General features: G+C 46.2%; 1 protein-coding gene across 2 annotated transcripts in view; it reads right to left on the bottom strand.

The window, feature by feature from the left end:
• Positions 1-26,673, bottom strand: part of LOC119449511 (hsc70-interacting protein-like) — a 91,643-nt gene that overhangs the window by 64,282 nt on the left and 688 nt on the right. The window contains exons 2-9 of one of the 2 annotated variants that reach the window (XM_037712693.2): positions 26,172-26,318; positions 23,545-23,608; positions 22,193-22,271; positions 19,425-19,495; positions 14,146-14,212; positions 13,644-13,728; positions 13,013-13,123; positions 1,778-1,880 (exon numbers count right to left, since the gene is read on the bottom strand). In XM_037712693.2, the coding sequence (XP_037568621.1) occupies positions 1,778-1,880; positions 13,013-13,123; positions 13,644-13,728; positions 14,146-14,212; positions 19,425-19,495; positions 22,193-22,271; positions 23,545-23,608; positions 26,172-26,290 (699 nt within the window). In that variant the 5' untranslated portion in view covers positions 26,291-26,318. The remainder of the gene's footprint in view (positions 1-1,777; positions 1,881-13,012; positions 13,124-13,643; positions 13,729-14,145; positions 14,213-19,424; positions 19,496-22,192; positions 22,272-23,544; positions 23,609-26,171; positions 26,319-26,673) is intronic. The other variant, XM_049665271.1, reaches the window with a different exon arrangement.

The raw sequence follows: 26,673 nt of genomic DNA, 5'->3' as shown, positions 1-26,673 counted from the left end.
GGAAAATTGATGGCTCACCGAACACCTAGCAGCACCAAATTTTTTTTTTTTTTCTGTTATACATGCTCTAGGGGTAGACCACAGTGTACGTGTCCAAATAATCCTGCAGCCCTAAAACAGCAGTCAGTGACTGTATTTGACTACTTGCTGCCACAATGCATATTTTAGCAATGTGCAAACAAAAATTGCTTCACTTTAGCCGATACAATGTCGGAACCCGCACTTTTGGTTTTATATAGCAGGCGAATACTCTGCTGAAATAAAGCATGACCGATTAAATTTTATATTGCTTCATTATATCTGTTTTTGTTGTATTGAAGTTGTTGACTGTATCTAACTTCGCGCACCTAAAACATGCACCATAAAAATGCCTGCAGCGGCATTTTTTTTTTCATGTATGCTTTATGGGCGTGTGTGTTTTCTTTCGACCATGAGGCTGGCATGCTTGACAGCATGGTCAGACATAACCAGTATGGTGCAATACGACTTGTAACACGACAGAGAGCTATAGATCCTATCGAGTTGCTGTGTTAGGTTGCCATTGGGGAATCTCTGCACTGTTATCCAGGTTTGTTGTATTGTGTATACAAACTCATCATGAACAGTTCATGAAAGTTCATTATACCTGGGATCAGATACTATATTGAATTGGTTGGTAAATCAAATTATTTTTAGCTCAAGAACCAGTTTGCTATATCAGTTCACTGTGTTGGAATAAAGAAATTATAATTTCCAACTGTCAAGAGAATCACTAAAGCGAGATAACCGCTTTTCCTTAATCTAAGCACCCATGGTCATTTCTTTCAAGTGACTGCGATTATCAATGTGCAGAGAATGCTTAGATTTGAAGCAAATATAATTATATTAATAAGTCTGAGAAAAAGGTGGCACTTACCTATGAGAAACTCAAAACAGAGACTAAATTCATTTCCAACCCAGCAAATGTGGTCATCTAGCACACTATACAGCACACATTTAGTAACAATCCTTCTGTTTTTGCTCCTCATGTCAAGTGGGTGATTTCAGCAAGAACAGCATGTCAAAGTGTGTTTGGAATGCTGCCATAGGGCTGTACTGGCCCACTGTTGCAGTGCAGCGGGAGTCTGTTAACTGAACATCCAATGTGATTGTGCTCACATGAAGTGGATGCAGATAAGCAAGCAGCAAGGCTACATACTACAGCAGCGTTCACCTCAAGCGGGAGTCTACTGTACCTGCCTTTGACAAGGAACAGTTGGCAGTCTGCATCTTTTCAAACAACATGCAATCAAAGGTCATGACAAGTGCCAAATCTCTTCAAGAATATTCTGTAAAAAAATGTCTTACACGCAAGGCTGAAAAACAAAAACTGGATTATAATAGCTGCAAACATGTGCAGTATGTCCAATAAAGTTTAAAAAATTCGAAGGCAACTCAACCTCTAGTGGACGTTGGTCAAAGACAATGCCTTCCTCAGCGAGTTGGGGTTGATAACAGGGCGAAGTCACTGTGCACAGCACCCTATCAAGTTGCCCCTCACGGGAGGGGAGTAGGAAGAGTGCTAGACTGTTTAACTTTTTTTTTTTTTGCTGCATTATCTTCAGAATTGGACCCCATTTTTAGACAGCACTACCTTTGGGACTGGCCCCCCGAAAGAGGCCAGAAAAGCACATAGCCAACACTGAAAAGTGGGAGGTAACTCCCCAAGAAAGACATTATCTTTAAAATTGAGGCTCTTTAATGTTTATAGCAGAAGAAAGCAGCTTATCTAGGAAAACAAAGGCAGTAAGAAGCTCACGTTAGGTGCGACTTCCTTCAGCCACTCGTTGGCCTCATCAGTGTAGTCCAGCCTGCAAGCTGTGGCCAAATCTTTTGCAGCTTCCTCCCAATGACCAAGGAGCCTGCAAATATATAAAAAAAAAAGTAGTTAGTACAAAGTGCTATGACTGATTGCACAAAAAACAATATTTCTGTACCTATTTTCTAATAAACATTCAACAACACACTTTATTATTTTGCCAAAAAATTTAAATGTACTTCCAGTAGCGCACCCAGGATCTCTGCCAGGGGGGGGGGGGAGGGTTGACAGTTTGCCAATACCATCTAAACAGCACTAATTTCAATTTCTTCACGGGAAATTGTCAAAAAATGCGCTTTTTGCAAGTGCGCAGACGATTGCGCGTCTTACATCTTAGTTGCAGTACTTAATTGCGCAAGGACAGAAAAGGGGTTAAACAAAAGGGCTAAGGGGGCTAACTCAGGCTAAGGTCGGCCTCAGGGGGGGTTACAACCCCCCCCCCCCCCTGCGGTGCACCACTGTGTACTTCTTTTGAATACAGTCAAACCTGGACACAATCCTGATATAACGAAATATTGGATATAGTGAAGCAAACATAATATTTGGTTAGCTATGCTTCATTTCAACAAGTATGTTACAGCTATAACAGCACAGAAAAGGCAATATCAACGACTACAATGGCCACAACAAATATTTGTTTGCTTGGAAGCTTAAAGTATGTATTCTGGTAGCAAAAATTTTAAGTATTCAGCATGAGGAAAGGGCCCATTCTGGACAAGTGCAGCAATTTTGGCAAACGATATAGCTTGGCTGACCTGCAGCCAATAAGCACAGGGCTGCATATTAATTACAGTGCAAAGCATGTTTTTAATTTAGCATTGCTTACATGCATTCATTGCATGTAATCATTACATTGCATGTAATCATTACATGCAATCATTGCATTCTACCGGTGCTAACATACGGGGCAGAAACTTGGAGGTTAACAAAGAAGCTCGAGAACAAGTTAAGGACCGCACAAAGAGCGATGGAACGAAAAATCTTAGGAGTAACGTTAAGAGACAGGAAGAGAGCGGTGTGGATCAGAGAACAAACGGGGGTAGACGATATTCTAGTTGACATTAAGCGGAAGAAATGGAGCTGGGCAGGCCATGTAATACGTAGGATGGATAACCGGTGGACCATTAGGGTTACAGAATGGATACCAAGAGAAGGGAAGCGCAGTCGAGGACGGCAGAAAGTCAGGTGGGATGATGAGGTTAGGAAATTCGCAGGCGCAAGTTGGAATACGCTAGCGCAAGACAGGGGTAATTGGAGATCGCAGGGAGAGGCCTTCGTCCTGCAGTGGACATAAATATAGGCTGATGATGATGATGATGATGACATGCCACATATTGGCATGGCAAGCGACCAACAGGCCATCGAAATCGACAGGCAGCCTCTTGCTCGCCCTTCGGAGGCACCATGTACGAGTATGCCTACATTTTTTTCACACAGACTCTAATCGCCATCTCAGGAAAGCATGGTAGCGCAAACAGGAAAAGAAAGACATGGAAAGAAAAGTAGGAAACAATAGGTCAGGCGCTGATAGGTCATCAACGCCTGACCGATAGGTCATCAGCGCCTGACCTATCGTTTCCTACTTTTCTTTCCATGCCTTTCTTTTCCTGTTCACGCTACCATGCTTTCCTCAGATGTCAACCAACTCGCCCAGCAACAAGTTCTACTCTTATCGCCATTTTTTATTTTATTTTGCCAATACCAGCATGTACACTTTTAACACACATAAAATATAATAAAGGCAATCTCATGTTGGATGTGACTGTTATACTATTAACCCTGAATTTCAATGTCGGATTTTTTTTTCTCTAAAATATAAAACGAACAGAATGGTTTACTTTAAGCTGCGCAGAAACGGGGAAAAAAAATTAATAAATGACACAGATAATGGCAATTGCTCCCCTGGTGTGCTCCTCACATTCCTATCTCCTGAAAAAAAGAATGTCAAAAGGAACATGGCAAGACAGTAAAGTGGTAATGCATCAGTACGTCAGTGAAACTGAAAAAGTTAAGGCTCAACTGTGAATTTCTCCAGGTATAGAGTAATACATTATAACATCATCTTCATACACACAGTGAACAGGCTTGGTTTTGCATCCAAGAATGAGCTCCCTCGCTTCTGATCCCCTGTGCTGAACTATTCATCAGCATTCACCTTTTCTGCTGCATTAGCTGGCGTTGCTGAACACAAATACAAGGCACCCCCATTCACAAAGACACAGAGAAAGCCCAAGACTCCATTGTCATGGCAAGCATTGTCCAGCCAGGGCAAGATGCAGACAAGCCCACTGGCCTGGTTCTGTAACTGAACGTGCTTCAAATAGTTGAGCACCTGATTCGGCACAAATGGTGAGGCATTGTTGCGATTCAGTTGCCAATTACTGTTCCAAACCTACATTATATCTAATTCTTTGCTATAGCAGAACTATATTTTTGCTGTATCTCAAACACGCTCTTCCCACATGTATATATATATAACACTTATGGCACAATTAATTTTGCTCATTTTGGAGATATTTCAATATGGAAGACTAATTTCACAATGCCAGTATCAAAGTGGTTGTGGCATAATTATTAAAACACTTGGCCTGAAACCACATAATCGTTGGTTCAATCCCAGGGACATGTGCTTGAATACCTTTTTATGTTATGCTGTGCCTGACCTAAACTAAAGTGTGTAGGCTAATGAACAAATTTTACTGGCCTACTGCCTAGCGGCTTTTTACTGATGCTTGCAAAATGAAATAAAAAAGTGAGTGAGAGAGAGAAGACACAGAATGAATTCACTTGACAAGATGAGCATCACCGGCTCTGAATGTGCTGTATCGCGCCCACTCTTGGACCATTACGAGGACAGCTTCACAGTCGAAGAAATAACTGCACTGCATTGTTAACTGTCTGGCTAGCTTGCCAAGTTTCATGGTGTGCCACTACTTCCCACATACTGTGCACTAATAGCACCTATGCACTAACAGTGCTGCAGCCAGTAGTAGCAAATATGCACTGTCAATTTATGCCATCAGTGTATTTGCATCACTGCTCCCTTCGGTACAGTTTTCGATTATCTGCAGTTGCAAGTATGCAAGGCCCTGTACCACGTACAGCCTTCCGCATTTGTAGCTATATCGCACAAGAACACTATGATATGGTCGTACGTAGTCCTGAAGGGAACATCGCATTAGACGACTCTTGCACCGGAGAGTGCTTAGTGCATTTGAGAGTACTTCTGCCGGTCTCGCTGATTTTGCGCTGAAAGGCGCTAAAATGACGAGTGATGGACGCTCGCGTGATACAGCTAAAAATGCGAGAGGCTGTACATCCTTTGTCTAGAGTACTTGGGCTACTCTGCCCCTTCACCACATAGGGTGCTTTCCAAAGAGAAATTTTAAAAATTGCCTCTGGCAGATAGTGTAATTGTAGTCATCGTACTTTATTACTCGAAGCAGTGGAGATTACTTGCATGACAAATTGAAATGCATAATCGACCAATTAACAGAAATTTACTAATACTCTTTTTAATTAATTACTTTACGCGACACGAGCGCTGAGCCAATTGAGCCTACAGGCTCAATTGGCTCAGCGCTTGCTGGGCACGTATTGCAATTTACAAATAGTAGGTGGTCAAGTTCTCAAGGCATATCCACTTCAGACAAATTCTAAAGATCGCATAGGTTTCGAGATATGAGAAGTGAAACTTGCGATAAAAATGCACTATTGATGCGAAAGTGTCAAATGGCCCATTGAGCGAAAAAGCCAGCGGCCATCTGTAGCAGCGAAAAAACAGCACCTAACTTGCCTTTCGTGACATGGTGTCGCTCATGACATGGTGTCGCAACGAATGGCAAGTTAGGTGCCATTTTTAAGTGCTGGCTCGCGCTTGCTGGCTTGGGCAGCACGTACCGTTATGGAGTCTGAAGCATCTACATTGGCGGAGGCCACAACCTCGGCAGCAACTACACGTCAGTGACATGCGAGGTTGGCACTGCAGGATGCTGCTGCTTGCTGGCTCGGGCAGCACGTATTGCTATGAAGTCTGAAGCATCTACCTCGTCGGCAAACGCTGTTGTAACTTATGTTACATTCGGGTTCGATACAGCGGGACAGAGACGCACGTCATCAAGACCCAAGGTGCGCTCCCAACTGAAGCGCCCCCTCAACACTCTTTATTAAACTACACAGACCGTTTAATCTCTCTTCCCCAGTCGGAAGAGACGGTCAGTCCCAGAATCTAATGGGTTTCACAATGCGGAGACCATATCTTGAGAAGACACTCACTTCACACCGGTTGAGGTCAACTTTCTACCACGGATGATCTGGTAGCTCCGACTCTATCATGGGCTCTACTCTCGGAGTCCGTTCTTGAATACAGGCGGGACAGTTTGCAACAATCTCTTGAATTTGAGCACTCAGCCCGGGCCACCACACTGACATTTTTGCCCTTTCTCTACACTTCGACACCCCTTGATGTCACATGTGCAGTTGGCAAAGCACTTTCTTCCAGGGAGTCTTTTGGATTACCAACCTGTTGTCTTTTACCAGCATATTGTCTTCCACTGTGAGAATGTCTCTGTATTTGGAGTACGAGGCTAGCTCAGGCGGAATTCTGTTCTTGGTTCGCGAGCTGTTAGTGCAATATTCCATTATCTGTCGGCACACTGGATCGTTCCCCTGTGCACTCTCTATTTCTTTTAGGTAGCTGCTCGATGCTGGTAGCAATCCTGTGACTACCTGAATATATGCCTCAACTTCCTCTTCCATATTCTCTGCAGGTTCTACTGGGGCTCTGGAGAGTGCGTCTGCTGTCCATATCTCTTTCCCAGGAACACGCTTTCCCAGAACCACTTCTGTCTGTCGGGCTTTTTGTACAGCCTTCTCTAACGTGAGATCTGGATAGCTTTGTAACCTTTCCGACAACTTTGCATCCTGTAATCCCATAACTAGCCTGTCAAGGACCATTTCATCTTTTAGAGCCCCATACCCGCAGTGGGACGCCAGCTTGTGCAAAGCAGTTACAAATGCTTCCACTGTCTCTCCAGGTTCTTGTCGCCTTTGATTGAACCTTGCTCTTTCATAAATGATATTTCTTTTACCGAGGAAATGATTTTCTAGCATGTCTATCACTTTATCAAAGTCTTCCTGTTTTTCTTTGGTTAGCGTCGACGCTGCTAGAATATCCTCCATGTCTCCCCCGAGACAATAAATCAGAGCGTCTACCTGATCTGCTCCTTCTTCCTCTGTCAAACGCGAGACTCGCCTGTATCGCATGAAGCGTTGCCGCCATGCTGTCCACTCTTCTGGTCTCTGGAAGTCCAACGGTGCTGGTGGCACGAACTTGGTGTTTGGTTGCGTCTGCCGGGGACCACCTGTTGCCATTGTGATCTCTCCTTGACCGTTTTCGTGGCAGTTATTGTTGCGTTCGTTGCTCAGGCTCAAGGGCAAATCCTCGTCAGTTTCTCGTCGACGCACTCTAGACGCATTGAATTAGGCATTCACCTGGCCTTGTAATTCCGGCTACTCCGATGGCGTGAGACTGACGCATGTTTGGCTGGGCCGCCATGTCGTCCTCCCTGCCACGTCCACTGGCGCCTCTTAATTTCGCCGTCAGTCAGTGAAACCTCCTTCAGCGTGGTCGCTCCTTCAACTGTGGTCGTTCCTCTTCTCTCCGCTCGCATTCGACACTTTTGACACCATGTTGTAACTTGTGTTACATTCGGGTTCAATACAGCGAGACAGAGACGCACGTCATCAAGACCCAAGGTGCGCTCCTAACTGAAGCGCCCCCTCAACGCTCTTTATTAAACTACACAGGCCGTTTAATCCCACAAACGCAACCTCGGCATTAGTGAAACGTGGCCATCCACGCCAATACACCGCAGACGAAGGAAGGAAGTGAAAGAACACAGCAAAACGAACAAAGAGGCAAGCAGCGAAATCCATCATCGTCGTGAACTCTCCCAATACACAGCGGACGAAAACCGCATTAACGCAAATATTACTCGAAGCAAGGACTGCTCAGCGGCATTCAATTGGACATTAATGCTTTCGCATTCACAACTCATAAGAAGTGCTCAGGTGTCCTCGGATTTTATGTTCCACTTTGTGGGGTCTCACACGTGCTCTTCGGACAAAGGAACGACAACACAGTAGTGCAAACAATTAAAAGGGCACTTATTGCACCTTTCAAACACTAATGCATGCTAGCCGAATTACTACCCATAGAACATTCACATGGGCGCGCGGCAAATCAAGGAAGTCTGACTCACCGCGACCGAGTAGCGAGTGAATATGTTCACCTCATACTATGACACCATTGCCTAGTCGTTCACGTGTACGATCACGCGAACGGTGGCATGTTCAAACGATCCGTGTTCGTCCATACTGGTGCCCTGCTCCTGGCCACGCGAGACGGTCTCGCGAAGCGTGGATTGGCACATACGCGGAACGTCCCCGTCGCTCTCCGACCCGAAGAGGCCTTTGACCTTTTGCACCCAAGTAACCCCACTGTTAGGTGGCGTTAGCAGCGCGACACTCGCGCCACCTCTCGCAGTGCGCCGGAACCACATCGACCAGCCACGCGACAAAGCCGGTTTACAAGAGATGAGAGCCATGCGGGGAAAACAGCATCACAGCTTGCTTTTTAACAAACTGCCATTTTATGCATTGAAGCACAAACATAACTGGAACGCCCATGTATTTCGTCACACGCTCTAGTAATGAATAGTATCTCAAAACTGGTGTGATCCTGAAAATTTGTTTCAGCTGGATAAGCCTTGTGAACTCACCGGCTACAATTTTAAAATTGTAACATGTGCTGTAAATAAATGAATAAATATGATAATTAATGCATTTTTGTTAATTAGTTGATAAATACATTACGACTTCTCTTGCAACTAATGCACGCCTCTTTGAGTAATCCAGCTCAATGACTAGAATTATACTATCTGCAACAGGTGAATTTTTAAAAATCTGTTTGGTTCGTTTGGTCTGTGCACGGCGGTGTTTCGCTGTGAATGACTGGCCCGACTTTATGGTAATGAAACATGCCGACTGCAGTGATCTGATATATTGCTCTGCAATAGCGTGTTTTTGCATGAAATACGCAGAAACTTTCTTTTCATTCGAAAGAAGCGCAAAATTTCATGAAACAGTTTATTGCCACCCAGCCAAACAATCTGTGTTTTGGCACTTCCTTGGAGCTTTTTTGTGCATGTTTCACTAGTGTTCCTCCTACTCTGCTAAAATTGTTGTGCAATTTATTAATACGATATATTCTGAAAATCTATAACTGCTTATAAAAAAGTCAACATCCCTGTACAATGAAGTAACAAGTTAATGCACACTTTACATCACCAATTGTACATCCCTGCTTTTTTATTGAGATAGCATTATATGGACACTTCAAGCAGATTTCTGCCGTCGGTGTGAGGTTCCGTATAAAAGTCCAAGGGTGATAAAATCGTCGCCGCGCACCGTATGTGCGAGTGAAAGCGCGCTATCACGAAGAGTGAATGCACGGCGGAAAGCAAACACGACTTCCGTGGCACAAAACGCCGTGGTGGTATGCGAGGGAGGGAAGGAGGGCAACGCTTTGCTGCGGCACCAAATGCATATCTTGCAGCCGGGCGCAAGGGGAACTGACGACGCAATCTCCCACACGAAAGGAGCAAAGTGGGAAGGCAGCGCGGGAGGGAGAGGGGAGGGAGGCGGGCGGCTTCTACTCTGCCAACAAATGCATTCATGTACTTTACGCTTTGCGCTTGGTTCTTTATTATGTTTGCGCCAGTACGGGCTGCCGGTGTTGTCGCGCGCGCTGTATCTTGCAAGCGATCTCCACACGGCTCTGACCTTTGTATGTGCTGTGCATTCGGCCGCTCAGTTTCCGTTGAAGCAATAGACCGCACGAACCTTCGCTCACTGCGGCGGCTGCGCTTGCTGACAGCACTTTGACAGTGTTTGTTTGCGGTTTTCGAGTGTGATCTATTCATGTGTGCTTGTGCGCACTGACACTACGCTTGTTAATTCAGTTAATAAGTGAATGTGTCCAACTTTACGCAGCCGATAAAACTACTATCCCTACTCAAAATAGCTCTCTGCTAATTTGCTATCGCAATTGATGCTTCGCCTTTCGGGCGAAACTGCGACATTTTTTATTTATTTTTTAATTCACTGAAAAATGCAAACAGTTCTGAGTTCAATTAAACAAGCTTGGTCACTGTGAGTGACAGCAAGCAGGATCACCAGGTTTTTTTCAGACAAGATTTTTTTTTATCACAGTAAAAATAAAAATGCGTCATATAGCACAAACTGCCCCTTGCATGGTTAGGTGCATTGTTGTAATTACTCGAGAAATAAAATTATTAGGTTGTGTTGTTTCAGCCAATTATAGCTACTGTTTTCCTTTAAGCTAAGAACTCCACACTAAATAGGGAGAGAATATTACGTGTAGCTGATGCACAAGACTATCTCTACAATATATTTACACGTAGGCCAACGGTGGCCAAGATGGAGACCCTATATCAATCGCGAACACGTCGTCTTCCTCGTTTTCAGTGCAGCCACACTGTGGCGACTGTTTCCTATCATCACCCCCAGCAGTAGAAGCACCGACCCGGTGCTTAAGCTACACATCCGTGATGAAAGGTGTATGGTAGGAATTGAGTCTCGCTGTGTGAACGATGTCACTTGCAGCTGACGACGACACTGATGATTTCATGTGACATCGGCCACTTGTCACACCACACAGTATGGACCAGTGTAACGCGACAGCTGCTTTTCGGAAAGGCCCACATGCTGAATGGGTGACCACAAAAGCACGAGAACCCGGAGAAAAGTGCACGTCACGATGGTGGCAACCATAGAGGCGACAGCTGCTTTTCTCTGATGCTCCTGTGAGGCCTCTAGACGGGTGCGGGCAAGCTGCCAGCGCGTGGTCGGCGTGTGTGATCGCATCACGGGCATATTCAGTGGCAGAACGTGCGGGTGAGGGCAGCAAGATGTCTAACGGCAACGCCGGTTCTCGGCCGTATAGGAGATAGAATGGGGAATAGCCAGCGGTGTCGTGACGCGATGAAATATACGCGAACGTCCCATATGGTAAATGAAGATCCCAGCTGTGGTGGTCGGCCGCAGCGTAATTCGAAAGGATGTCGATAATGGTCCGGTTAAGGCGCTCCGTGAGGTCGTTGGTCTGTGCGTGGTATGATGTGCTGAATTTGTGCTTTGTCGAGCAGCAGCGGAGGATGCCTTCGAAAACTGCCGAGAGAAAGCTACAGCCACGGTTAGTTGGTAATTCACGTGGAGCACCGTGCACTAAAATGATGTTATAGAGTAGAAAGTCAGCGAATGGCAGTAGTGCAACTTGTCGGGAGGGCTCTGGTGGTGGCGTACAGCGTAGTAACCGCCTTTCAACTCAGTGTTATGATGACCTGCGTCTAGAGACTGTGGTCACACATGATTCTCACTAATATCCTATTTTAGCTTTCCTTTCATAACAGCGAGTCAAAACACAAAAGCCCATAATTTACTTGCGAGGAAAAATAAATTTACCCTCGTAGCATCAGAACACAATAAGGACACCTTAGGCCAAGTGATATGTTGATAATGTTGAGTGATACTGATGCCACCTTGTTCCCGTTGTGTGGTATCACAGAGATTACAGCGTGATCAAGATATTGCCACAAGTGGCTGAAGCGCGACATTCACGTATCGCTGTGACCACTTGATTTGTTTAAAATGAAGGAAAATGCTTACTGTGGCGTATCCGAAACACAAGCGACAATAAAATCAGCATGACTGCAGTGAACGGAGGGTGCGACGATCACACATCGCGCGCTCAACATCGGCAGTGTGAAGACAACAGTGCAAGATTAAATGCTTCTGTACATTGTCAAAAATTGCTCTCCAGCATTTACGGCCACACTACAACCACGAAGAAGATGGTCTTTAAAGGTATGTTCGCCGTACGCGCACATGTAAATATGTAGCGCCTAGCAGACAACTCGCGGCGCAATCCACACTATCAGTGGTTCAGCCAGTGACCTCAAGGCAGCGACACTGCTTGAACTCGCAGCCAATATGTTGTTCGGTTGCATGGTACCCTTTCCGTGGCACATCTGACACTCCGGTACTCTGGATCATGAGCACAAGTGTTTTTTCCATGCCCCAGGCCATAGGAAGCAATGGCATACCACAGCTCCCTAAAACAGCCTATAGTTAGCCTGGTGGTCACAGGCTGTATAAGATGCACCCCCCTCAAAACGTCAGTTTTTCTGAAAAAAAATGTATATAAGTCGCACCGGTGCATAAGACGCACCCGTTTGTTCGGTAAGCGATAAAAAAAAAAACGCTTCATTCCGTGAAAAAGGGTCACGCGCAAGCATATGGGTGCCGTATATTTCCACTCCAGGCGCATTTCTGCCGTCGTGGTTGCCGCAATGTTCCGTATAAAGTCCAAGGGCGATAACAGCGTCCCCGCCCGCCATATGCTGTATGAGCGAGTGAAAGCGTTCGACAGTGAGCCGAATTGCACACAAGGGTGGAAAGCGGGAAGGCAGCATGGGAAGGAGGGTGGGGTAGGCTTGTACTCTGGTAGCAACTGCGTAGCTTGCTCAGCGGCGCGCGCCGTATCTTGACAGCGATCTGCAGATGCGAAGAATTCGGGGTCGGCCGACTCGCGGTGGGCTGCCGCCGCTTGCGATGCTGCTCCGTCCTCGCATGGTGCTCGAGAACTCAATCACAAAAAGAACGTACCCGGTACCTCAATAGCGCGCACAGAACCCGTACCAATTAAGTCAACCAGCGCGCTTCGCGTGGCCATAACATCGAATCCAATTTTTCTGGCAGTTCCCCCCCCCCCCAAAAAAAACGTACATAAGTTCTATAAAACGCATCAACGAAAAATTCAGAAAAAAATGCGTCTTATATACACCGAAAAGTACGGTACTTTTAACAAAGGGTGTGCCTTCACAACTGTTGTGCAGTCACGTACCTACAGTCAATGCATTAGAAAGAAGCCTTGGCCCAATATTTTAGAAGTTTGAACAATAAATTAAAAACACTGGGCAGATGTGCTCAGCACACCTAGAAGACGAATATGCAGGCAATCCTTGGTGATGTGCTATGATGCTAAGAAAACAGCATGCTATTGGTAGAACTTAGTGGACAAGGTATACCAACCTGTGTGCTCTCCCTCGAATCTTGTAGCCCAGTGCTTGGTCGGGATTTAACTCCAAGGCCTTGTTGGCATCTCGAATGGCAGCATTTGGCTTCTCTAGTTTTAACAGCACACTGCAATGAACACAAGCATCACAACTGAAACACTACATTTTTGCAAGTTCAATTCTTTATTCATTCTGGTAGCACTTCTGCTTCTTCACTTTCACTACACTGCGACATGACAGATTGAGATGGAGCCCTAAGCTGTTCAATCTGCAACTGCCATCGCGTGAAACAGGAAAACAACACAATTTTCAAACAATGGTCCTACTCTGAAAAGGGTCAGCATTTGGAGGCAGATTGGCACATGAAAGTAGTATAAGGGCAATGACTGTGTTTGAAGACACATAAAGCAACCTTTTTTTTCTCCAAATCACCAACCTAAACATGTTGCCCCATCTGCTATACTTAAACTCGGAACACTGCTATAAATATAACCAATTTTCATCAACCCCCCGACCTCGCAAAAAACCAAAGGGCCACAAGTATTTTAACAACTTTTCGGTGAAGAGAAAACCAGTTACGCAAGAGAATGAGCCCTCACTTCAAGCAATGCTCCTCTAAAAGAATGCAAGAAAGAAAATACCCTCACTTTGCTCGTTTGGCAAACAGGATAGCACTTGATGGATTTAGTTCAATGGCTTCGGTCCACAACTTCAATGACTCATCAAGTTTCCCTGCAAAAAAAGTAACGTTACAATCGGTTATGCACAATCGCTGTCCATTTCTGCAGTAGGAGCAGTTTGAACATTTCACACAAATTGCAGAAGAAACCATAATTGCTGAGCATGAAAGCAGAGCCAATAAAAGGCTGAAGAAAGTCGCATTTTTAAATGCCTATCAAAAAACAGCAACGCGACCGTCAGCCTGTTTTATGTAATATGACAGTCTCCACTGTCATGCATATCAGCTTGCACAGACACAACTGCCAAAAATCGGCCTGCAACAAAAGAGTGGAAACTGCACTGATAGCATAGCAAAAAATTAGATTAAAAATATAACAACAAAGTAACACGGTGATAGAACGATATGCCCCACTGAATGTATCACTGATGGATAACAGTAATTTTACAAAACACAAAGCTAAACCCAACCTTCACTTTGAGCTTCCATCGCTTGTCCCCTCTTTTCGGAACTCTGCTCCATCATCTCTTCTGTAACCTAGAGAGAGAGAAAGAAAGAAAGAAAAATATTGCAATATCAATCATTTCACACAACACTGCCAAACTGCAAAAGTGTTACGTACTTCTCAAGTCATATTTCCAACACCTACAGCTCTTCCACTCATATTGTTACGTGTAACTGATGCCAAAGGCTATTTACACTTTATTTACAGGGAAGATAACGGAGGCCAAAATGGCGATGCTATCTCAAGCGGGAACCCGTCGTCTTACTTCTCAGTGTAGCCACACTGTGGCGGCCGCTGTTCCTTATCATCACCCCTGGTTACCCCGGCAGTAGAAGCACCGTCCCGGTGCTTAAGCTACACATCTGCGGTGAAAGGTGTGTGGTATGGCCTTAGTCTCACCACGTGAACGATGTCACTTGCAGCTGACGATGACTCTGAGAGGTCGGCGGGGATGATTTCATACGTGACATCGGTCACTTGTCGTACCACACGAAATGGGCCAGTGTAGCGCGACAGCAGCTTTTCGGAAAGGCCCACACAGTGAATGGGTGACCAGAGAAGCACCAGAGAACCCGGAGAAAAGTGCACGTCGCGATGATGGCAATCATAGAGGCGTCTCTGATGCTCCTGTGAGGCCTCTAGACGGGTGCAGGCAAGCTGCCGCACGTGGTCGGCGCGTGTGATCGCATCGAGGGCATATTCAGTGGCAGAACGTGAGGGCGAGGGCCATATGGGAGATAGAATGGTGAATAGCCGGCGGTGTCGTGACGCGATGAATTATACACGAATGTCACATATGGTAAATGAAGATCCCAGTTGTGTTGGTCGGCCGCAACGTACTTCGAAAGCATGTCGGTGATGGTCCGGTTGAGGTGCTCCATGGGGTAGGACGTGCTGAACTTGTGCTTTGTCGAGCAGGAGCGGAGGATGTCCTCGACGACTGCCAAGAGAAAGCTGCGGCCACGGTCAGTGAGTAATTGGTGCGGAACACCGTGCACTAAAACGATGTCGTAGAGAAGAAAGTCAACGACGTCAGTAGCACAACTTGTCAGGAGGGCTCTGGTGATTGCGTACCGCGTAGCGTAATCAGTAGCGACAGAGACCCATTTATTTTCGGAGCCCGAGAGAGGAAATGGTCTAAGAAGGTCTAGACCACCACGGAAAAAGGGTTCGAATGGGATGTCGATCGGCTGGAGAGATCCAGCTGGAAGTGTGGAGGGCTTCTTCCGGCGCTGACGGCTCACAAGCCGCAACGTAGCACCGCACGGAGCGGGCAATACCCGGCCAAAAGAATCGACGGCGTACACGGTCATATGTGCGCGAGACGCCCAAGTGTCCAGCCAAGGGAGTGTCGTGAAGTTGGCGGAGGACAGTCGAACGCAGGTGTGATGGAATGACGAGCAGGTCAGGGCTGTGTGGATCGAAATTGCGGCGGTATAATGTCCCCTCCTTGAGGAGAAACATCCGGAGAGAGGCTTTGCCAGGCGTTGACTCCAGACGGCCGATGAGGGCTCGTAATGAAGGATCGCGGCGTTGCTCGTTGCCGATTTGAAGCAACTGGGACACAGAGAAAACTGAAGCAATGGCGTTCACATCAGCCGGTTTGTCAACGGGGTAGCGGGACAAATAATTGGCATCCTGGCATATCGCGTCGCATTCTGGCATATTGCATAGCGTCGTCCAGATAGCATAAACAGATGGACCACTTGAGCCCCTGAAGCAAAGAGTCCATCATTCGTTCGAAGGTAGCGGGCGCATCATCAACCGAAAGGCATCATGTTGAACTGATAAAGACCGTCAAAGGTAACAAATGCAGTCTTCTCTCTGTCCGTGTAATCGACTGATATCTGCCAGTAGCCAGACCGTAAGTTGATAGAAGAAAAATAGGTGGCGCCGGACAGGCAGTCTGGAGCGCCATCAATACGTGGCAAAGGGTACACGTCCTTTTTTGTGATTTTGTTCAGGTGGCGATAATCTACACAAAAGCACCACGTTCCATCTTTCTTTTTGACAAGTACGACGGCAGAAGCCCAGGGACTACAGGAAGGCTCGATAATGTCCTTTTCAAGCATCTTTTTTACTTCCTGTTGGATAACAGCTCGTTCCGACGCAGAAACACGATATGGACGTCAGTGAATAGTGTTCGTATCGCCAGTGTTTATGGGATGGGTCACGACGAATGTTTGACCTAAGGGTCGATTGTCAAAGTCAAAAATGTCGCGATAGCCTTCAAGAACGTGGCAAAAGGCTTGAGCAGGTGTAAGGTCAGAGGAAACCATCTTCTCAATGTCGACGTCAGTACTGTGAGATGACGTCACGGTATGGGCTGAGCTGTAACGATCTTCGACTGTGAATGGCTCGACCTCATCATCCTGCAAAGCGCTAATTATAGCCAATGAGATCCCCTGAGGCAGAACTTGCGCTGTTAGCATGAAATTGACAAGGGGAAGGCAGGTGCGGTTGCCAGTAATTGTAAGCACACTGTGCGGCACGGTAACACCATGTGTAAGTATAACGGCCGGAATTGGTGCGACCACCTAATTGCAGTCAGGTACAGCTGGATAGGACAACAAGTCGACGTGTGTCACAGAGTGAGGCGGTAGGCGAATAAAATCAATGCAGCTCAAATGACTTGGAGGCAGGTCCACAGGGTCTGCAAGAAGAGGCAAGTCATGGCGAAGTGAGCCGGCCGAACAGTCAATGAGGGCAGAATGACTGGCGAGGAAATCCACACCGTGAATGAGTTCGTGAAGGCAATGCTTGATGACGGTGAAGAGAACGACGGTGTGTCTCTCAGCAATGGTGAGTCGGGCAGAGCACATGCCAACAATGCGACAGTCCCTCCATCGGCGACTCGTACAACTCGGTTCGGGGCAGGCGTCAGAACTTTCTGACCCGACTGCGAAGAGCAGCACTCATAATGGACACATGCGCCCTGGTGTTAATCAATGCTCACACAGGAACATTGTCGACGAGAACGTCCAAAAGATTTTTGTTCGTTGGTAAGGTGAAGCCAGGATTTCGTGCCAATGTCATCATTGCAGCTTCACCTCCAGAAGCTGCACTGTCTAGTTTTCCGGTCGGGGGTGCGGCGAGTAGGTCGGAGAAGGAGCACGGCGTGACGGGGGCGAATGATATTGACAGCGGGAGGGAGGAGGCGAGCGGAAGTAGCGGGGTCGTGTCAAAGGTGTTGCAGGGTCAGATCACGGGGCGGGCATAGAAGGAGCGAAGGAAAAGGATGCGCTAGAGGGACGAGGATGGTAATCAGGAGAATACTGCGTCGGAGAAGTCCAGCAGCTGCGGCAGTCGCGAGCAACATGACCAATGCGTCGGCAGTTAAAATAGATCGGCTTGTCGTCCACGGTTCGCCATTCGGAGGGGTTGCGCTGTCCATAAGAGGAGTAAGAAGAGCGGGGTGGGAACGTGCATGGAGAAAGAGGTTCCGAGCGTACGGAACGAATGGAGTGCAGGCCAACGTTGGAGAACTCTTGACGGACGACGGCCTGGATCAAGGAGATCGTCACCGGTTATGATCAGGTGATGGAAATGAAGGGGCCGCCGGTTGTGCTCCTTCGACCTCCCGACGAATGATGCGAGTCAAGTTGTCACATCGTGACGGCTGGTGGAAGAGGTTGTCACAGGATGACGTAGCAGCTGTGTTGGGAAGTCGTGTGATGTGCCAGGATACCCGGCGGCTTTTAGCATGCTCGAGACGGCGGCACTCCTTGAGGATCGTATCGATGCTGGTGACGTTCATAAATACCAGTAAATTGAAGGCGTCGTCAGCAATGCCTTTGAGGACATGGTTAACCTTATTGTCCTCAGACATGTTCGGGTCAGATTTGGCACAAAGGGCCAAGACGTCGAGAATGTACGATATGTAGGACTCGGTCGACGTCTGTACACGTGTGGCAAGGTCTTTCTTGGCATTGACTTGGCGACTGAACGGATTGCCAAAAAGGTCGCAGCGCTTCTCTTTGAATAGATCCCAGCTCGAGATCTCCTCTTCGTGAGTCTGGAACCATGCCAGTGGAGCTGCGTCGAGGTAGAAAAGAACGTTGGCAAGCATAATAGACGGATCCCACCTGTGACTGGTGCTGACACGTTCGTATAGGCGGAGCCAGTCGTCAACATCAGGACTGCCGACTCCGGTGAAAACACCAGGATCCCGAGGAGGGGAATGGCAACGTAGGTCGGGGCTGCAGGCGGAGACGCTTGCGGAGATGAAGTGCCGCCAGCAGGAGCCGTAGTTGCACTGTCACCATTGCGACTGCTGCGAAGCTCCATGACGGGTACGGGGAACGTCCACCTCCACCAAATTAATGTTATGTGTAGCTGATGCCCAAGGCTATTTACAATTTATTTACAGGGAAGCTAACGAAGGCCAAAATGGCGACGCTACATCAAGAGGGAACACGTCATCTTCCTTCTCCTCAGTACAGCCACACTGGCGGCTGTTCCGCATCAATATAAAGCAGCAAAACCCAATGGCAGTTGCCAACAGCTTCATAAAATGCATTTATGAATAAAAATAATGGAAGAGTTCTCGTGAACTGCACCATCAATGTATTTCTTTTAAAAACCTGCCTTAATAAATGTGAACAGGCCAAAGTCAAAAGAACTGTCAGGTGTTAGTGCCAAAAAGAGGAATAATGTGCCGCATTGATTCGTCCCCTGTGGATTAGGCACGACAGAAAAGCTACTGAAGGCATCACAACAACTGAGACGTCTAAAAAAAAAAAAAGACTGTAGTCAGTGACCAGCAGCAAACAGAAAGGGTACAAGAAAAGGCTTGCTTTCTTTAGTGCCTGTGATTATGTATGGCATTACTAACTGCAAGTTGTCTGCAGCAAAGCTGGGTGCTTCCACAGTTTCCAGAGGGGAAAATTTGCATGTGCACTAAACTCATGTGCTCCCTTTAACAGTGCGCCACACACTGTTATGATCCATTGTTGATGAAATTGGCAAGTACTGCATCCAAACATTTTATTAAGCAAATCATATCACGAGATGCCACTTCTCAAAAACCTGTACAAACGAACAAGCCACCGACTTAAAGCGGACTTCCTAATGGACGCACAATTCTGTACAGATAAATGGATGGTCTCCAAACAAAACTCCACGTGGCACAAGAAGCCAGTGGGGGGTGACACAGCTCACCATCTTCAAAACTAAGAGTAGTTTCCCAAAAAAAAGAAAATAATAATACATAATTACTTTGACTGCATTGTGTCATGTACTCACCTCAACACTGCTGTCTCCCATAGACAGTGGATCGTCATGGTCCGGCTCCACAACACCACTGGTGTCCAGCTCTAGCAAAGTGGGCAGTGGAATAAACCGTCAAAAAACTGCACTTGACAGACCCTTTTAATTTAATGCACTGAAATCTGGACAATGCACAGTCAATGAATTTTAATTTGAATCTCCTAGGACAAAGGGATTTTATAAAGATTAAACAATTAAAACATATTTAGAGGCTTCTTTCAGCAGAAGTTGAAATCAAGTGCCACACAATCATGGTTCGAGGGAAAACTTGGGGGAAGAATGATAATCTGCTGCTTAGTCACTCTCTAAAACTGGCTCTATTAATCCAAAACCAAGAAGGGGGCCGACAGATGGAGTTGCACACTGCGGTATAAAAGTTACAAACAGGGATAAGGTGCCTCAGAAAGGCCGGCCAATATTTCGGTAGGAGGACCTGCCTTTGACAAAGATAGGTCCTCCTATTGAAACGTTGGCGAGCCTTTCTGAGGCGGGTTATTCCTGTTTGTAACTTTTATAGCCCAGTGGCTCTATTAATGGTTTATTAACACACAAAAAATTAATTACAAAGCTTTCTTTGCAAATACTATTTTGATTATCTACTGCTCACTTAAACATGGGAATATGATATACTAGGGTGCCTCGATGCCCAGCGCCGCTTTCAGGGTGGGGACACCCACGCTTTTCGGCGCCATCTTGGTTATTTCTAATACGGAGGCGCTGGGCGTGTGGCAGCTGCAGGTTGACTATCGGGCAGAAAGAAAAGGCGGCGGGCGTGCTAAGGGCGATATCGACGCAATTTAAATGCAGATTTTCTGCTTTCCCATCTGATAAACAGTTTGCTTGCATATAGTGCTCGTTTCAAAAGAGGTTGTCCAACACTTTTCGCGTGTATCGCAACCTGAAGGTGGCACGATTTGTTTGCGAGGTTACCCCATTTTTTATTTACTCACTTAACTGGTAAACGTCCCACAAATATTACTGGAATTGTACACTTGGATGAAATTTTAAGTTTGAAACTCTTTTAATAGTAGTAACTGCGTTATATGGTTGACCAGTCATATTTATGAAACTAGGAGAAAAATTAGGAGACGTCGCGTGAGTAGGTATGCAGCAGTTTATGTGCCTACTGAAGAAGAAAAATGCACAGAGAACAGTTTTCAACACCCAAACAGAATTTATTTACAAAAGTAAGCACTAAATATTTCACTTTATAAGCTCTCAGCAAGGTTATCTGGTTAAAATGTGGTTGCTCTACTGCGCGCTCGTATCAGCTAGTCTTGCTAGCATTACACTCAGCTGCCTTTCAGGAGTGTTAAGCCAACACAGATGTGGAGAAGTGTGGACACAAATCGCTCAATAAGTTTTCCAGTCACATCTGTGTGCTGATAACATGGGCTTCCTGGCAAGGTTACATTATTTCCAATAATTTCCTTCGGTGCTTTCAATGGTGTTCTCAGACAGCTTAGATCTTGAGATTCAGCAAAAGACTTCAGAGCACTGTCACATTAACAAAGTGCAGAATTTGTATGTTTTCATAAATTAAAATTTTTCCAACTTGGACATATTCATTTAGAAGAGTAAGGTGGTGTTCCTGTCCAGGTTGTTCAGCCGCTAGCATGCACATGCACACAGAGCAGTGTTCCACAGTACTGATAATCGGATTTAACAAAAAGCCTGTCAAGTGGGCGAGCACATCTTCCTCAAGAGAAGAAACTTCCTCTAAGTCGAGAATAAATTCGCTTCTCTCATCACTCTCTTCCTACTGAGTGATGATTTGTGCTCCTTTAATTTATGTTGAAAAAAAATCGACCAGGTAGGTACTGTCATCGATCGCGTATCCAGCAAACGAGTTTACAAGTGCCCCAATACTTCTAGCTACAAAAAAGGCCAATTCACAAACGTATAGAATAAACCTACGCCGTTGCAGCAAGTCAAACACGGCGATCACACCATATAGCCTTATAATCATAATATATAATTATAATATATTATAATTTATTATAATATATTATTAATATATAATAATATATTATTATTATAATAATATTATTATAGTAATAATAATCATAATAATAATCATAATATATTATAATCATAATATATAATTAAATTATAATATATAGCCTTATAATCACTAGAAAACACACGCCAACATATACAAGCAACTTCTCTGTGAAAATGAAAACAATTACAAAGGGACATTATTCTTAACAAAATCATGATCCTCACTCGCATATATCTTCGTTGTGTCCATCGGTATCCAGTTGTCACATTTTACTTGCGCTGCCCATTTCTTCATGTAACGTCGCGGGGGGTAACAAAATATCCGCGGCTCTTTTGCGGTCGATCCAGTGCACAGAGCAACACAACAGCCCGTCATGTTTTGTTAACATGAACGTCACAAGGGACTACACAAAACACAAGCTCTCGCACCACAACGCCACAAGGAAAGCAAATGGAGCGCACAAGGAAAGCCAGAGCGGCGGCGCGGGGCGGTTCAAAGGCTGTCCCCACCCTGTAAAGCAGCGCTGGCATCGAGGCACCCTATGATATACAGCACTAGGACGCTTTCGGCCACAGAAGCCAGATAATTTTGGTAATGCTTTGCCTGGAAGGAGTCTGAATCGACAGAATGTAAACTGAACTTACAATTTGCCGAAAACGCAGTGTGCCAAGTTGGATCACAAACTACCTCAATTTAAATATTTGAGAGTCAACACCACTGCAAAGTTTAATTCTCTCACCAACTTCACTCTCTTCACTTTCTGGGTTTACTGGTTCAGGCTCTGGCTCAGGGGTTGGCTCCTCCATGTTGACTTCTTCCTGTAGTGTAACAAAACTCATGAACTAAGGCATCTACCACTTACTGCATCAAGTAAGCAAAGAAATCAACATGCTAAATGTGCTAAACTTTTTTATGAAGAACTAACATAACTGTGATGACCTGGACAAGATGGATGTGGTGCCCCTGTGATAAAATCTCACATTTCTGCCAACATGAAATACTATGCCAGCATTAATGTCAATGTGCCAATTTGCAATGTTGGCAGCAATAAAATACTAACAGATGTAGTCCACTGCAAAGCCACTACGAAGCACTGCAAAAGCATAACGAAGAGTACCATCTTGCAAGATCAGAGCCCAATTTTAGTCCTCAATGGACAGAAAACATCACCAAACCACACATGAAACAACCTCTGTGGCTGCATGAAAGAACTTTGCAATAGCATATCACCAAAGCATGAAATCACTCTAATTATCGAATTCCTTCTACCACATGCAACTCATGCCACATCATGAAAGGCAACACAAAAAGCAAGACATGCGACTGCACCAAGCTGCATGTCTTACAGCTGTAGTAAATGGTTTATTTATGTCAAGAAAACTCAGCAGATTTCAGCAATTCTTGCAGCTTTTCAACTCATTCACTGTGACAGTAGTTACTCTCTTGAAACTACTTAATGTCCCGAGCTTTGCACAACTGCTCCTTCGATTCTGTTCAAACTTGCACAGCTATTTGCAATGATGGCAACAAAAATGGAACTATGATGCCTGCTGTGGCATAACGAAACAGACTAGCAAACTCTGTTTCGAGCATTTTTTTTTTTTTTTTGAGCAAGTCGCCGTAGAAGGTTGCACACGGTATTTGTATGATCCATGGATTACAGTAAGACAACACATGCCAGAACAAATCAAAATGAAGGGATGGACACACAAACTAAACCCTATTTCGAGCTCTTAACCAATGTTGCACAAAAACTGAGCGAAAAGTCATAACCTGACAAGTTTTACATCCCGAAGCTGCATCATGGGCAATGAGGATTGTACAGCTCTAGATTGAATTTAGTCACCTCGATTTCTTCAGTAGACACGTAAGTGCACAGATATACACATTCCGGCCTCCTAGAAATGCAGCCTACATGGCAGGTAATCAAACCCACAACCTTGTCAAGCATCGCAACTGATCACTATGCACAGAAGTGTCCCCTACACACCGTACAAGCAGGTGAAACATTCGTGCAAGCTGTTCAATAAACTAAACAGGCCAGTTTTTATGAAGTGCAGGTGCGCAGCATGAAAACAAATGGAGACTGACCTGTTGTTTGGCCTTCGGTGGGGGGCTCGGGGAACGAGGAGCGGGGGGAATCTTGGCACCAAGGCTGCAAGCATGATGAAGCATACAAGGAGTTATCATGCATGGCATGGTTACTTTAGCCGAGAAATTCTTCACAGGTTACAGCAGGGAGATTTCTGCTCTGCACAAGAAGCATATTCTGTTGTCTGTGCACTGGGCTCATTTTCTAGTAGCGTTATATTACTATTTAAAGACCCAAGTATTGTGGGAACGCTGACATGAATAGTGGATAGGAGCCAACCGGGGACAAAGAAGAGGACAGAGGCGCGCGCAGTGGTGCGAGGAATGCGCGAGCTGCGGCTTGGGCACGGCCGGCTGAGACTGGAGCTGCTGCCGTGGACCGCGGGACTGAGGCGTTTTCCCACAATGGCGCCAAACGTGGGGCCCCGGCTATGTTCCGGGACGGACCATGGTCGTGGGGAAGGCTGGTGGTACCCGTTCCACGGCTAGTAGCGACTCCTACCCGGCCATGGCGCATGACGATTTCTGCGGTGCGAGCTGCACCTCTGGTGTTCGATGCCGTGCGATTCCGCCGGTTCCTCTTCCGTCGCCGTCATCGAGCCTGGCGTGGGTCCTGGTGTAGGCGTGGTCTTCTACGCACTGCTGCTGCTCCCAGCGCCATCGTTCAAGAAGGGCATCGTCAGCGCAGGTGACATCATGCGCGCGATCGCGCCAACACCACCTCAAGAGCGGCTCCGTCCCTCGGTGCGCGGTTCTCTGGTTCTCTGCTGTGGCGCGGTGTGGTCTCTGGTGGCAAGGCATTGAGCGGGCGACAGCTCCTTCCGGCGACCTGCTGTGTTGCACTCGTCAGAACGAGGTCGGAGAAGAAAACTAGACCAGGTTTGCGCCGGGGGATGGTTTAGGGCGTCTGGTTCCTGCAAGACCTAAAATGGTTTAGGGCCTTTGCTTCCTGCAAGACCTCAACTCCGAAGCTGCACCACCTGGTCTGCTCATTCTTCGCAAGGAGTCCGTCAGGGAAGCCAGTCAGGTTTAGGGCCTGCGGGTTCCTGGAAGACCTTGGTGACTCGGCCTTGATGGCTAAGCTGATCCTCGTTCGGTGCATTATCAGTCTCCAAGGTTCGCCGCCCATAGGAGTGTCATGCCGTCGCTGCCAGCCACCGAGGGCCAGTGCCGTCAACGCCTGTGCAGCGGAGCTGTGGGGAAAAGCGCTAGCCATGGAGGAAGGAATGGCACTAGTGAATGCTTGCACCCGTTGTGCCAACAACCAATTGCACCACCCGCCGCCAACTTGTCGCTTCTTCTCGTTTTGTGCCTTGCGGTGCGCTCGCTGTGACGACGTGGCGGAGTGAGCGAGTGATTTTGCAATGCGGAGCAGCGGTGTGTGTCTTTCTTTCGGTTTTGTGTTTCTTTTGCTGTGATCGTGGCCGTGCGCAACAAGCGCATAGCGTCGTCACTCATGGCGACTCGGCATCTCTCGTCGTCCGTGCCGCCGGGTTCAAACACCGAGGGCCAGTGCCGTCAACGCCCTCGCAGAGGAAGAGGCAGTATGGGAACGCTGACGTGAATAGTGGATAGGAGCCAACCGTGGACAAAGAAGAGGACGGGCGCGCGAGCAGTGGTGCGTGGAACGCGCTAGTGGCGACTGGGTGCCCTAGGGCGCGGCCGGCCGAGGTTGGAACCTGCTGCCGTGGACCGCGGGACCAAGGCGTTTTCCCACAGTATGCATGTATAGTCTAGAATCCCTATACCCCTCGAACTAAGCATTAAAAAAACTTTAAAAAATACAAAGAAAGGCCGTTTGATTTATTTATTCTAAATTTTCACAGTTACGTTCACTATCAGAACTCATGGCAACAAATGGGAAACAGTTGCTTAATTCACGAAAAAAAAGTTCGCCCTTCACTTCATTTCTTCACTTCTTAGTAACGACTTAATTATTCAACCTTCAATATACCTCCAAAACCCAAACAGATAAACAAACCCAGCACCACTAACTCCAATTCTTGACCCCATATTTTACACAGACATAAGTGGTCAAACGTTCATTTTTTCCACGAACTATTAATGACTGGATCTCTTTGCCGTACAGAACTGATTGTGTTACTGATTAGCATATATCACTTTATTCTTCCTGCGTGTTCGAAGGTTGTTTGTATGCACCCTGCATGTACCTGTACAAGGATCATATTATTTTATATATATATATATATATATATATATATATATATATATATATATATATATATACTAAAAAAAACTGTGCACAAGCAACAAGTTCCATTATAAAGTGAATGTTTCCCGTTGCAGGAAAGAGGGTTGGGATACAGTGCTGCCTGTTCAAGGTCAAATGTATCATTCTAGCTCACAGGCTCCTTTGAAGTAGGCTTCCTTCATCTAGTCTGTATAACAGCACACATTATTTTTCAAAACATATCTCTCACCATTATTATAAACACTCAAACGCTGTGCTTAATGTAACCAAGCGTCAGTGGCTGGAAACTCCAAACAGCATATCCATTACAGATTACAACACTCATACCAGAATGTAAATTCCAAGAAAACATGGCTGTTTCGAGTCACATGAGTAGGGGCGTTAAACAAAAAGAGGTTAGAATCGACAACATTACCTTTCCAAATACTGCTTGAAGAAACTCAGCTCTGGCTTGTGCAAGATCTCTGGCTTCGTACTGCAGAACTCCACAAAGGCTTCCAGCTGACGCAGCTGTTCCCTTCCGAGGTACGACATCTTTCCACACCTCTACGAGCGCCCAGCACTAAGAGGAAGGTTCACATTCATCAAGTGGCCCAATACAAATTTATAACACTGCACTTGATTTACAACAGGGAGTAGCAGGCAACAGGGCGTAGTGAACAAAAGATGCGCTTTCCGTCAAAGTTTATTGATATTGGCACACGTGTTCACCGATCGACCGGCTCGTTGCCGCGGTCGCGGTAAGTGTCTACGAGAACCTGCTGCCAGTACTGCTTAACAGACATACATATATGAGTCGCTATCATCACCCAACTGATGCGTTACAGAAACTAGACACATCACACCGCGACATCTTAAATCTACACGAAACGCGTGTCCGTGCTACCGACAACTCAAGAACGTCGCACGATTCGGTA

The sequence above is a fragment of the Dermacentor silvarum genome, chromosome 4, assembly GCF_013339745.2.
Source record: "Dermacentor silvarum isolate Dsil-2018 chromosome 4, BIME_Dsil_1.4, whole genome shotgun sequence".
Classification (NCBI taxonomy): Eukaryota; Metazoa; Arthropoda; class Arachnida; order Ixodida; family Ixodidae; genus Dermacentor; species Dermacentor silvarum.
The sequence above is the reverse complement of the archived record's forward strand: the minus strand, read 5'-3'. Positions and strand labels throughout refer to the sequence as shown.